The sequence below is a fragment of the Misgurnus anguillicaudatus genome, chromosome 21, assembly GCF_027580225.2.
Source record: "Misgurnus anguillicaudatus chromosome 21, ASM2758022v2, whole genome shotgun sequence".
Taxonomy (NCBI): domain Eukaryota; kingdom Metazoa; phylum Chordata; class Actinopteri; order Cypriniformes; family Cobitidae; genus Misgurnus; species Misgurnus anguillicaudatus.
In genome coordinates, this window is record NC_073357.2 from 28,741,128 (window position 1) to 28,754,027 (window position 12,900).

General features: G+C 37.1%; 1 protein-coding gene and 1 non-coding gene across 3 annotated transcripts; both read right to left on the reverse strand.

The window, feature by feature from the left end:
* Positions 1 to 303: 303 nt before the first annotated feature.
* On the reverse strand, positions 304 to 5,923 carry snapc2 (small nuclear RNA activating complex, polypeptide 2). Of its 2 annotated transcripts, none has more exons than XM_055200955.2 (5): positions 5,689 to 5,923; positions 5,030 to 5,271; positions 4,768 to 4,941; positions 1,571 to 2,198; positions 304 to 1,271 (listed from the first exon to the last, which is right to left on the reverse strand). In XM_055200955.2, exons 2-5 carry the CDS (start codon positions 5,243 to 5,245, stop codon positions 904 to 906), a joined length of 1,386 nt encoding a protein of 461 aa, XP_055056930.1. In that variant the 5' UTR covers positions 5,246 to 5,271; positions 5,689 to 5,923; the 3' UTR covers positions 304 to 903. The 2 variants fall into 2 exon arrangements, with proteins under 2 accessions (XP_055056930.1, XP_055056939.1); XM_055200964.2 differs by lacking the exon at positions 5,689 to 5,923 and adding an exon at positions 5,497 to 5,537.
* A 538-nt stretch (positions 5,924 to 6,461) lies between these two features.
* trnal-aag (transfer RNA leucine (anticodon AAG)) lies at positions 6,462 to 6,543 on the reverse strand. The gene has a single exon. It is a non-coding gene; the product is annotated as a tRNA-Leu (tRNA).
* Between the last annotated feature and the right edge of the window lie 6,357 nt (positions 6,544 to 12,900).

The following is a 12,900-nucleotide window of genomic DNA, read 5'->3' on the forward strand; positions in this document are numbered from 1 at the left end:
AAACCATTTATACGTACTGTTAGTCTTAAAATTGACAGCTCTGTGTGGGAAATTAAAACCCAACTAAACTAGCTGTTTATAGAAAAAATTCAATCATACATCCATGTTTTTTCCTCCGAGGGTCATGAAGGAGCGCTAAATCCAATTCCAGCTATCTCAAGCAATCAGGTGGCCTGTCCATCAAACAAATACAAACACATTCACCGTCAGCCTACAGGCAATGTAGAATTTCTAGTTGTATAGATGCCTTTGAGGAAATTCTGAAATTCCGCACCCACCTAATCACACGTCACGAAATGTAGGTTATTTTGTTTGAGCAACATGGTAAATGCTGAAGCTCCAGTGAAGGTTTATTACAAAACAAGGTCAAAGTATCAATTTACAAGAATGTGGAACAGTAATGCCTCCAATGGAAAATGCAGGTAGTGGAAAAAATTGATAACACACAAAAGTATTTGACTACTGTGACAAGGTGCAATTCCATTATGCAATGCCTCCCATTGTGATATTTTATTGCACTCAGTATCAGGGAATGATAACCCAAAGTGGCCGGTTTAGAGATAATGGTTGCCAGCACATCCAAACACAATCAGATGACATAACATGCAAAACAGAAGAAGAAAAGTGAACAAATATTTTCAACATAAAATAATTTTCTCACCTGCAAATAGACAATGTACAGTTTTATATTATGTTTTCATTCGGAAATGTACATGTTAATTTGTGCTAATAATTAACTGGTAAACCTTAAAGGTGCCATTCTGAAATCTCCAGTCAAAGAGCTAGAATAAATCAAATTTTATACAAAAATACTCAAAAAACAACAACAGCTGACCATGTAATAGAAATCAAAGTAAAACCTCACATTAATCAGGCTAAAGCATTCAATAAGGCAGACGAATGTCATTTCTTACAATCTACAGTTTGTCTTTTTAACAAAGCTACTGGAATCATCAAAGGATTCAGAGGACAGATGCCGGCTGAGGCCCAGTCTTTGTTCTTTGGTGGTTCTGTGATGGATGAGTCACCGGAGAGACCACCAGGAGGATGAGAGGATCCAGCAGTCATCGTTTGTTGCTTTGATAACTCAGCAGAATCAACTACATTGGCATGTGAAATGTTTTCGACGGTTTTTGGAGAGGAAACCGGCATTTGCCCAGGTTTGGAGAGCTGTTCGTGCACCTGCAGCAGATGATGTTGAAGTTGCTTGCAGTTCAGTAAGGAAAGCTCCTCAGGAAGGCTCATCAGCATGTCAAACAGCACCGCGCACTCTGAGGAAAATATCAGATGGAATACATTAAGTTTTGAGGATAAAATGTTTAAGAAATTATGAATAACTACAGGCTGCTAATTGCACACTTATTATATCACTACCATCACACTGATTTTTTGTTATTATTCTTTACTTTTATATCTATATCACTGCTTGAGTGTGTGTGTTAATGCTTTGACAATATTGCGTATCAACCCCAAAAAATTACCATAACTTTTTTTTAAATAAAACTAAAAAAAATTACCATTGTAATAAAATATAATATGCTATATGAATCATGCATTTACCAATACATACCCATTGAACTAAGAGCTGAATTGCACATTTTAGAGTCTGGGTCACTTATAAATTCATAAATTTTGTCAAAATTCACAATGCACTTCAGCACTCTTGGTCTGTGTGAAGAATCTTGATCCGTCGGTTCTGAGTGAGCTGGATTGGGCTCATTTGATGGCACGGAAACCGGCGGTGATAGTGATGCAGCTGACACGGAGCTCGGATCGGATGCTGTTGGCTGTGGTTCAGATTTCTGCTGACTTGGGCTGCTTGTCACCTGTGAGGACTCCTGAGTGGGTGTCTTAGGTGTGCTAAGCTGTAGAGCTGAACTGGTTGATGCATTATCAAACTGGAATTTGTTAGCATGCTCCACAGACTCAGGCTGAATAAATGTAGAGCCCACCAAGCTGGTGGAAGCACTGGTAGTTGAGCTTATGTCTAAAGTGGATGTTTGAATGGTATTATCAACCTGTCCAGGCAATACTGGTAGTAGAGGAGTGGTGGGCAGAAGGGAAGGGCAAAGCTGTGCATTAGGCTTTGCACTTAAGGGAATAGGATGACTGGAACGAGTAGGTGATTGGATTGCGATGGCCTGTGGAGGGATGGAGTGTATCAGGCTGCGGGGCTCTGTGCCAGCAATCACAAGCATCTGTGATTAACAGAGGAAAAACAAACAGAGATAACATTATATTTATTCTGCTATAGAGGTCAAGAAAATAAAGAGATAGTTGTGATATGAATTGCAGTCATAAATGACAGTCATAAGGAAATAAGACACTTCCATGGTGTAGGCTATTGTCGACATCTTATGATTTATTTTGTTGTTCACTTTGTTGGCACTCTATAACTCTACTGTATTAGTGTGTGTATGCTCACTCGCTCTCTCTCTCTCTGGTTGATGGACCCGTTTCTCATTTGCTATAAGGGATTAGCTAAACAAATGTATGTGTTATATTCTGTCTCATTACTAAAAGTCTTTTATTAGCTGTTGTCTATAATGTAATGAAGAACAGAGGATAAATGACACACTAAAGGACAGTATTTGACTTTAAGCAACATTGTATTGGAAGTAGCACAACCTTATCCTTGGGTATCATCATGTGCCAAAAACTGCTTGTTTTTTTCCAAGCCAAAGATGTTTTACTGTAAATGCCATAAAAATTGTTTGCTAGTGTGTATGCTAAATTTGGTAAATGTAAAGACTAGGGACCAGATTTACTAAGAGCTTGCGTCAGCTTAAAATGTCATTTTGCCGTTAAATAACGACTGTCCGGATTTACTAAAGATGCGCAGTGGATAATTAGTGTAAGTGAAAGAGCCTGTCATAAAGGGACACTCCACTTTTTTTTGAAAATTTGCTCATTTTCCAGCTCCCCTAGAGTTAAACATTTGATTTTTACAGTTTTGGAATCTATTCAGCTGATCTCCAGTCTGGCGCTACCACTTTTAGCATAGCTTAGCATAATCCATTGAATCTGATTAGACCATTAGCATCGCGCTAAAAAATAACCAAGAGTTTCAATATTTTCCTATTTAAAACTTGACTTTTCTGTAGTTACATCGTGTACTAAGACCAATGGAAAAATTTAAGTTGCGATTTTCTAGGCAGATATGGCTAGGAACTATATTCTCATTCTGGCATAATAATCAATGACTTTGCTGATGTAACATGCCTGCAGGAGTCGCAATGATATTATGCAGCAGTCGAAAATTGTTCCCTTAGGCTATGTTTACATTAATGCATTTACCTTTTAAAACGCATTACTTTTGCCACGTTTACGCCTTTCATTTACACTACGCCGTTTTCGACCCTCATAAACGGAGTCGTTCGTAAACGCTGAAGACCCTGTTTTAGTTTGAGAACTCAGACGTTGCACTGCAGTGTAAATAAACGTAGACGGAGTCTTATGTAAATGAACAGCTGATGTTAATGTGACAGCGCATCATTTTCCAAGTAAAAAATATTTTTATTCAGGTAAATGGAGGTTTGCAACGGAGGTTTTGCCAAAAATAGTAAACATCTACCAACCAGCTATTATAAACGTTTTGTTTTAACATGTATCCTTATAGATAATGTCTGTTTTATACTTATGTTTGAGTATTGTTAGGTTTGAATATTGTTGTAATGTTGTTTATGTTTTTTTATTTTTATTTAGTTAGCTTATTACGAAAGATAGACTGTAATTTTAAACGCCATATAGGGCGTTGGAAAGGCCAATATAAAGGGAAAATTGTAATGGGTCAGACATTATTTTCGAGTTTAATTTAAGTTTTGTTTGCTCCTTTAAAATGAATTTTGTTTCATATAATTTGTCTCTTAATTTTAATAGATGTTTTGCTGATAAGTTTTGTGAATATAAATTAATAAAAACAATAAAATCAACATGATATTAATATTTAAAGCTTGTTTAGCCGATTAAGCTTTTTGCTATTTCTGTGTTGCTAGCAGAGGACGTGCACGGACCTCACACACTTTTTAACGTCATATTAATTTTGAATACTTTAGCCAGCCACGCTTTTTGTTGGAGAACGCGTTTGAGGGAACACACACACACGCACTAAACAGCGCGACTGGTAAGGGAAGATAAGTTATTTGGTGTTTTTCTGAAGAATACAGTAAGCTTGTACGAAAATTTTCAAATGGACTATAAGATCATAAATATGAACTGGGAACAATGAACTATTATAAATATAACAGCGTGAAATGGCTGAAGAGGAACTCCCTACATTAAAGCAATAAGCATTTATGTAGGCTAAAGCTATACTTCACCTATTATTATGTTTGATTGAAGTTTGAAATTTATTTTTGCTTCAAGTTCGCTACTGTTTAGTACTGTTCACTTGAATGCTTCCTTTTTAAATCATAAAGACCTTTCTGTTTAGTTTATAACATCAACATTAACCTATTAATCATATTAATATGTTGTAGGGGGGAGCTAGAACAATATAAGACTTTCCCAAACACATTTTTATAGGTTCAAAAATAGTGTCTGTTGTAATTGCCGGCAAAGGATCCAGGTATGAATTTTTGTCAATATCGCACACCCCTAGGCTCCATAAATGCGCAAAGGTGCACTATTATTAGAGCAATAAGTTATTTTACACTTTCATGCACATGCCCAGTTATGTGATTGGTCATGTTTCATGCGTTTATGGTCGTGTATCGTGTGGATGAAGATTCTTTTTAAAATGCCAGTATAAACAGGTTTTACACAGACCTGAGAAAAGGCCGCAGAAACGGTGCTTTCATGGGATCCAGTGAGTTTCTGCACCAGCTCTCCCCAGATCTCAATTGGAACTTTATTCTTTTGCTCCTCTTTCCTCTGTTTCTGGACCTGTAGAAACACCGTCTGCAGCACTCGGGACTTCAATAAATTCACCAGGTCCTCAATCTGAAAAGCAATCCCAACAATTATACATTACAAACGACATCTACACTAATCATCTCAGTGAAATTCTGGGTGGGAGAAATACGCCTACCTCTTTGAGAGGACGTTTTGGCACTTTCTTTTGAAGCACAGTCAGATCTAATTCTGATTCAAAATTCTGCTGCTGTTTTAAACCTTGTAGAAAGTCCTGTTGTTCTTTCCGAGTCCATCCTAGGCAAATTGACCTAACAATGACCGCTTGGTCTTCCTCAGTGCTCTTTGGCCTGAAGCGTGAAGGTTCAGTTCGGCGACGAGATGGAGGCTTCATAGTTGCTGGTTAGATGTCCCACATTCCTTAAATTAGTAGGAAAGGTAAACTGAAAAACGCGTAGACTTACAATTAAAACAATACTCTAAAACTATGCTGTACATGTCATTTATAATAGGGGAATCAAAAAATATTAAACCCCAGTCTCATACTGATAAGCTCGTAAAGATTAAGAAAACAGTGTTAAAAGTGACATTATTAACACGGGTACATCATAGGAAAACGGTATAATATGTTACGGAAAAACGCACAAGTACTGTCTTACAGATGTTTATGGACATACAAACATGTCATGCGTAGTAACGTTAGAGTAATGAGGGAAACGTGTGCCAATTTAAATAGTGAGAAATTGCTATATCTAATACGTGCCGCGTATATACAGAGCAATAACTAAAACATCTTAAAGGACTTAATGTCAGCTTTTTGGCCAATAAGTTACTTACTAGAGAGAGAACAGCGATGTAAGTTAGCTCTGTAACTCCTTGTCCAACGGACTACATTCAGTTGTATTAGTTAATACTTGTCAATGGCGTAAACGACTACAAGGAATTCAACAAAAAGATAATCAATTAAACAAGGCGCATAAAACTACATTGCAGCTGAACGCAAGTGCAACGATTTCCGAATATCGCGTTTGCGCCTTTTTGTTTGGCCCTTCGCGGTTGCCGTAACTCTATGAATCACAGAAAGGTTCAAAAAGTACGACGCTGTAATTCGTTTGTACATTTCCGATCGACAGACGTTCAGCGTTTTTTAGGAGTATACTTAACATAGAAAAATGTGTGAATTAAATAAGATAACAATACATTTTGAAGCGTTTGTTGACTGTCCTTTATCATTTATACAAAAAGCAAATGGGGCTTGAACTGGCACACAAACCATTTAAACCTGTTAAAGGTTGCTCAAACACTTTCACACGAAAATTAATTATCTCTAGTATTTTCCCCGCACGGCATTGCGTCATTAATATGTTTTGTTTAATTCAAATTTTAAGTTTTAGAATGTTTTATGTCATACATTTTTATTGGGGGGGGGGGAGCAGGAAGGCATGTACCGTACAGAAGGGAGGCCACAAGCCGAAAAGTTTGAGAACAACTGCATTATACAACAACACCCTCATGTGGACATTTGAATATTTCTATATCTCAATACGACTCGTTTACTAGGTATACAGTGTGTTTGATCTCAGAAGTACTTGCCTAAATGAAAAAGCTGTTGGCAGCGGTGGGATTCGAACCCACGCCCCCGAAGAGACTGGAGCCTTAATCCAGCGCCTTAGACCGCTCGGCCACGCTACCCCTTATGTACGTGTGGGGAAACTAACCCACAAAGTAGGCACACATATGGGAATACAACTTGTTTCTATTATGCTGTAGTTTGAACTTCAAGCATACTGAATACACAGTACATTGATGTATGCCACATTGCCACCATTTTGCGACAATAACCCTGGGGATAGGATTATTTTGGTTGTGGCTAGAAGGGGTACAGCTACGGTCATAATCTCGTGAAATCTTGCAGGATGAGCACTGTTTTTTATTCAATTGCAACCCCCAAACCTAACCCTTAACCCAACATTTAATAAGATTTAGGCTGTAGCTGTATTTTATCTAGACAGAACCGCTGTTTATCATCCTAATCCTACCCCCAAACCTAACTATAAACCCAACATCTCGCGAGATTTGGCCGTAGCTGTATTCTCTCTAGCCAGAACCAATTATATCTGTGGTAATATTGACCTCTGCTGGTGGATGGGTGCCATGATTTCAATCTATTTAACAAATTAGTCACGTTTTCAAATTAGTTTGGTATTTTAGTTAACAGTACTAAAACAATTTTAATGATATACATTATGCAGCACCTGAGAAAAATTAGCAGATAAAGTGTTTGTGACCAGAAAACAGTTTTAAGTATTATTCTGAAATATGTGCATGACATTCCCTGAGATATGCTAAACATAGTAGATGAATATGACACTTTCTAATAATTGTTATTACCACGCTTTTAAATTAGGATCTAGTTTATTACATAGTTATAAAGTATGAAGTGTCACCCTTAGAGGGCGCCAGAGTTCAACGGGGTGGCGTGGCATCGCAGGTGCTTTGAGGTTAAATATGATGCAAACATGTGCTTTTCTGATCATTTTAAATAAATATGTTTCAAAGTTGTTTTTGTTTGTTAAATTATATATAATGTGATTAAAATAGAATTTGAAAATTATGCTGCTCTCATGTTGCTTTTCCTCTCTGTAAAAAGCTACGCTTTTCATTTGCTTTTCATTATTTACATACTTTATGCATTAAAAATAACATTAATCTAAAAATATAACAAACAACAAACTACAATTTTGTTGTCATTGTTACCCAATTCAAAATAATTACACAGTACCAGTTCTGATGCGTTTTTTCACTTCTTTTAATTGCCAGGATATAATCTGTCAATTCCAACTATAGCCCAAATATACAGGCACATCCCCAATTTTATTGGTAAGAACCTATATAGTCTAACATTTGTTTTGATTGGTTAAAATTATTGATTAAATGTAAGTATTTGACATAACAGATACAAAATTAATATAGTAATTATAAACATTGCCCCTGGAAATCCGCCCTTATAGTCAGCCTCAGAGACATTTCTGACCCTTAAAGTGGCTTTGCCACCATTGTTAAAGGGGACATTTCATGAAATCTGACTTGTTCCTTGTTTAAGTACTATAATTGGGTCCCCAGTGCTTCTACCAACCCAGAAACCGTGAAAAAGAGCAATCCTGTAACTTTGTTTTGGTAAGCCTTTCTCTGCAAGCACATGAAAAAATAGGTCATTCAGATTTCATGTGACGTAGTATGGGGATCTTATTATAATAATTCTGCTTCTTCATGTGCACAAAAACAGTGTATTTTTGCTCACACCTATACCATGCATATTTTGACATGCAATAATAAATGATATTTGGTATTTTGAGTTAAAATTTCACATATGCACTCTGGGGAAACCAGAGACTTTTTCTACATCTTGTAAATGGGGCTTGAAATGTCTCCTTTAATGACACTTAAAGGAGTAGGGGATCTGCAGGCCCTCTTTAGTCACCCCACCCTGCTTGGAATTTGCTCCTGGACTGGGCATAGCAATTCTGCACCCTAGACTGGGTTACAGTCCCAGGGTGTTCTCTGTGACCTCTCAGTCAGTCAATCCTCAGGCGTTCTCCTCTGCAGTTTTAATCGCCGGAGCAAGAGAAGCTGTTTATATATGTCCCTTAGGATTTACATTAACCGGCCTCTGAGGTGTGCTGACTGGCTTTGTCTCTATAGGGCCCTGCTTACACGTGGTATTAAAGAAATATTCCACTTTCATAAAACAAAAACCCGATAATTTACTTACCCCTATGTCATCCAAAATTTTTATGTCTCTCTTTATTCAGTCAAGAAGAAATACAATTTTTTAAGGAAAACATTCCAGAATTTTTCTCAATTTAATAGAATTTAAATTGACCTCAACAGTTCACAGTTTAAATGCAGTTTTAACACTGCTTGAAAGGGCTCTAAATGATCCAAACGAGGCATAAGGGTTTTATCTAGAGAAACAATCATCATTTACAGAAAGAAAAATAAAAAATATGCCCTTTTAAACCAAACTTCTCATCTTGCACCAGCCGTATGATGCGCCAGCATGACCTTACGTATGGCGTAATCCGGTTGAAAGGTCACGCAATACAATGCATGTCAAATGCATACTTGTGGACCATTTTAAACATCAATCTGACACAACGACATTAATTAGTATCATTCCACATGCAACAACGTCTGAACGGTTCTCTTTCTCCACACTTGTAAACACTGGAGTGTATGCTCTCTCTTTCATTTTTGTTTAAAAGTTGCGCAAGCTTATTTCACCAATTGCTCTAAAAAGGTCCCATTTTTCCTGTGTTTTCGAAGCCTTGCAGAATCTTTCACACAATTTACTTATCTGTATAGCACTGTTTTCACTGTCCTAAAAATGAGTTGATGTCTTCCTTGTTCTATGAAGTGCCTCCTTCATAAATACGGAACGAGTTCTGATTGTGTAGCTTGTTTAGTGTGTTGTGATTCGACAGCAGCTTAGCTTAGCAGAGCCGTTTGAGCTTAGCTGGCAAATGACGTAATCCGGTGGGCGGAGGTTAGTCAGTGGCTGCGTCCGAAATCGCATACTGTGACAGTAGATACTTAATTAGATGAAGTACAATCTCATCGACCGTTAAAACAGTACGTACTATATAGTATGAATTCGGACGTACTACATTCGCCATGTTGAAACACCACATGACATACGTTGTCATAACAACAAGTTTGTCATTAACTGGAATGGCGTTAAACTAGTGCAATTTAACCACAAGGGGCAGCTGCTTAATATGTATTTGCATTTGCAATAGAGCTGCTTTACCACTTTTGGGCATTTTTGAATAAAACAACGCCCTTCTGTCATTTTCTTTGTTCGATAACTCCTCTCCCGGGGGCTCACGGGATAGCAAAGTGTCCATTAAAGGATTTTCGCCTACTGCTTTTGGAATATTATTAATTCAGACATACTACTTGCTAGGGATGGGCAATATAAACGATATGCAATATAAACGATAGAAAATTGGCATACGATAGAGATTTTAAATCTATTGCACTATCGCGATAATGCGTGTTGATGACACAATCTACCCGCAAACTTTAGAGCCACGAGCTGTAGCCGAATAAACATGAATGAAAGCGTCAGCGAAACAGAGGAACTCGTGAAAAAGACAGATGCAACATCTATTATTTGGATTTAAGCCGTCCAACAACAGCAGGAAAATATACTCTGTAGAGCAAGGGTGTCCAATACGGCAATGCTGGTAGATCGCACATAAGTTAACTGCTGCTCCACACGCGAAATTGGCATTATGGTCTAGTAATTGTGAAACATGCAGTATATTCCTCACAAGCATTTAAAGTGTTTAGCGTTATGAAAATAATCAACTGTGTTTTTAGCAGATAGATCTTGTCGGCTTTATCATTTTAAAAGTAGATCACCACAAAAAAAGTCAGGACACCCCTGCTGTAGAGTGTGTCAGGCAAAAGTTCCAGCTAAGAGAGGTAACAAGACTAATCTGGCCATAACGGTTTACTTTTACTTACTTTTTAGCAGTTTGGCTTTTCTAAGGGTCTATATAACCTGTTCTGAAATGAGTCTATTGAAATTATTATACCGCAATACATATCGCTATCGCAAGAGGCTGCAATGTATAACGCAATATGGATTTTAGGCCATATCGCCCATCCCTACTACTTGCTTCGCCTACTGCTTTTGGCCTACTATAAAGTATGGAATTAGGCAGTTTCGGACGCAGCCAGAAATTCTTATTTTGACGTCATTTAACCGGGAAGTAGAGGGCTGTCCAAACCTTGAGATTTATAATTTTGTAGGTTTTATTCATGCTCTAACAGCAACATTACACACTAACTAAAGTTTGAAAAATATGATCAGGACAAACAGGACCTTTAAATATCTGAAAAAAGCCCTTACATTTACACATACAAAACATTGTGCAGCATGTTTACTAACAACACAAGCAGCTACTCTGGTACATATTAGTGCATATCAACTAAAACCCGTCATTTCTCCCACTCGCGTTTAACGAAAGCAGATCGACTCGTCAATAGACATTCCCTTTAAAGTAATCAGAACAGAAACGGTCGAAAATGGAAAAAAATCCGTATTAAAACACCAGGTGTGAGCAAACATACACCTCTCTCATCCACTTGTGATCCAATCGAACGAAATGCAGCTTAAACGGATAGTTTACCCAAAAGTGAAAATTCTCTCATCATTTACTCACTATGTTTCAAACCTGAATTTCTTTGTTTTGATGAACCCGACGGACGATATTTTGAGCAATGTTTATAATCAAACCATTTGTGAGCTCCTATTCACTTCCAAAGTAGTACTACTACTACTTAGTACCAGGGCCGCCACTAGCAATTATGGGCCCTATGAAAGAATATGATGTTGAGCCCCCAACCACTCCCATTTTGTACTAAAATACAAGCCAACCTAGCTATCTAAAATCTTTTCCTGCTGCAATTTAATAATAACATACCTATAACGTTTGCTATTGTTTTTGACCGCTATAATCAATGTTTAGTCAGAAACCAACCATGTATGATTTATTGTGCAAATTTTAATTTAATAGAAAAATACAGTACAGTAATCAAATATTCAGAGACAAATGCAACATTTTTAAACAAAGATTAAACATACATGATATGGTGTATGAACCTTAACTCAAAACCCTTAGCTTCATCTACTAGATAATTGTGAGCCTGCCTGTGAAAACCCATCTGAAATGTAAATTTTTTATTTAAAAAAAAATTGATAAAAATGTCCTACATAATGTAAAGAACATTCTGTGAAAATATAAACTTGATATCTTTAATATTGACTAAGTTCATGTCAGCAGTTGAAATCTTAGTCAAATATATGTTTGAAATCAAACTGTGATGCCCTTTATCTCACACATAAATTTGAGACTTTAGTCTGGTTTTCACAGACAGAGTCTCACATGTGTATAAGTCAGCTAACAATATTTGCTAAGTTACGCTATGCAATGCTAACAGGAGAATGTTGGCTACAAATTCAAGATCTATATCTGGACAAAAATGATATTCTTCTCTTTTTAGCCCTGATAAACGTAACCTATTGAATTGACCATTAGGTACTGTTAGCGGTTGGCTATAACTGACGCTAACATTACGGCAAATGGAAGCTCCATGAATAAATTATATATAACGTTAAGTTACCTTTTTTTTATTATTATTTTTTTTAAAATAATTGTCAGCACATTTTCTTTCTCTTTGACCTCTGCAGTCTCTCTTTTAGTGCAACATGATCTCACAAAGTTCCGTGGGATAGTCACAGAATTTTTCATTTTCATTTCATTTCATTTTTTCGTGGCATTCTCACGGATCTCCGCATATTTCTGTGGCCCTGCCACGGACTTTCTTTTCCGTGGCATTCTCACGGATGGGTTACTCAACTGCTTTTTCCTATTTTCAAACCATTCTCGCTTCGGTTTAGGGTTAGATTTGGTGTTTGCGTTAGTATGTCACTTTAAGTATTGGTTTATACTATTTTTTCTGATGTATTCTTTTATATTTTCTAAACTTTAATCAATTGTCGCCTGGCGTTGGGGTTAGAGTTGTGTTTGGGTAGTGATGTAATTTTATGTAAATCTAGCCCAAAACCGAAGCGACAATGGTAAGAAAATAGGACAAACAGTTCAGTAACCCATCCGTGAGAATACCACGGAAAAGAAAGTCCATTCTCACGGAAATATGTGGAGATCCGTGAGAATGCCATGGAAAAAATGTCTGATGTCCAGACTTATACTAAGCTTTTTTATAAGTTACTTGCGCTTTGCTCCGCACCACAAAACGAGCCTCCGCTGATCGCGCGCGTGTCTGAAATAGACGTGCCTCTAGTCTTGAGGCTACGTAAGACTGGACGAAACCATGGAGTGAAGGGGGGGGGGTAAATCTTTGTTAAATACATTTATATTATCAATTATATTACTACTCGTGTTCATCAGAACAAAGAAATTTATACAGATTTATAACAACATGAGAGTGGGTAAATGATGACAGAATTTTCATTTT

Coding starts and splice junctions, on each gene's coding strand:
- snapc2 (XM_055200955.2), bottom strand. CDS start 5,245: ATGAAGCCTCCATCTCGTCGCCGAACTGAACCTTCACGCTTCAGGCCA. Junction 4,942..5,029: donor CAAAACGTCCTCTCAAAGAG/GTAGGCGTATTT, acceptor ATTGCTTTTCAG/ATTGAGGACCTGGTGAATTT. Junction 1,272..1,570: donor TTCAGCTCTTAGTTCAATGG/GTATGTATTGGT, acceptor TATTTTCCTCAG/AGTGCGCGGTGCTGTTTGAC.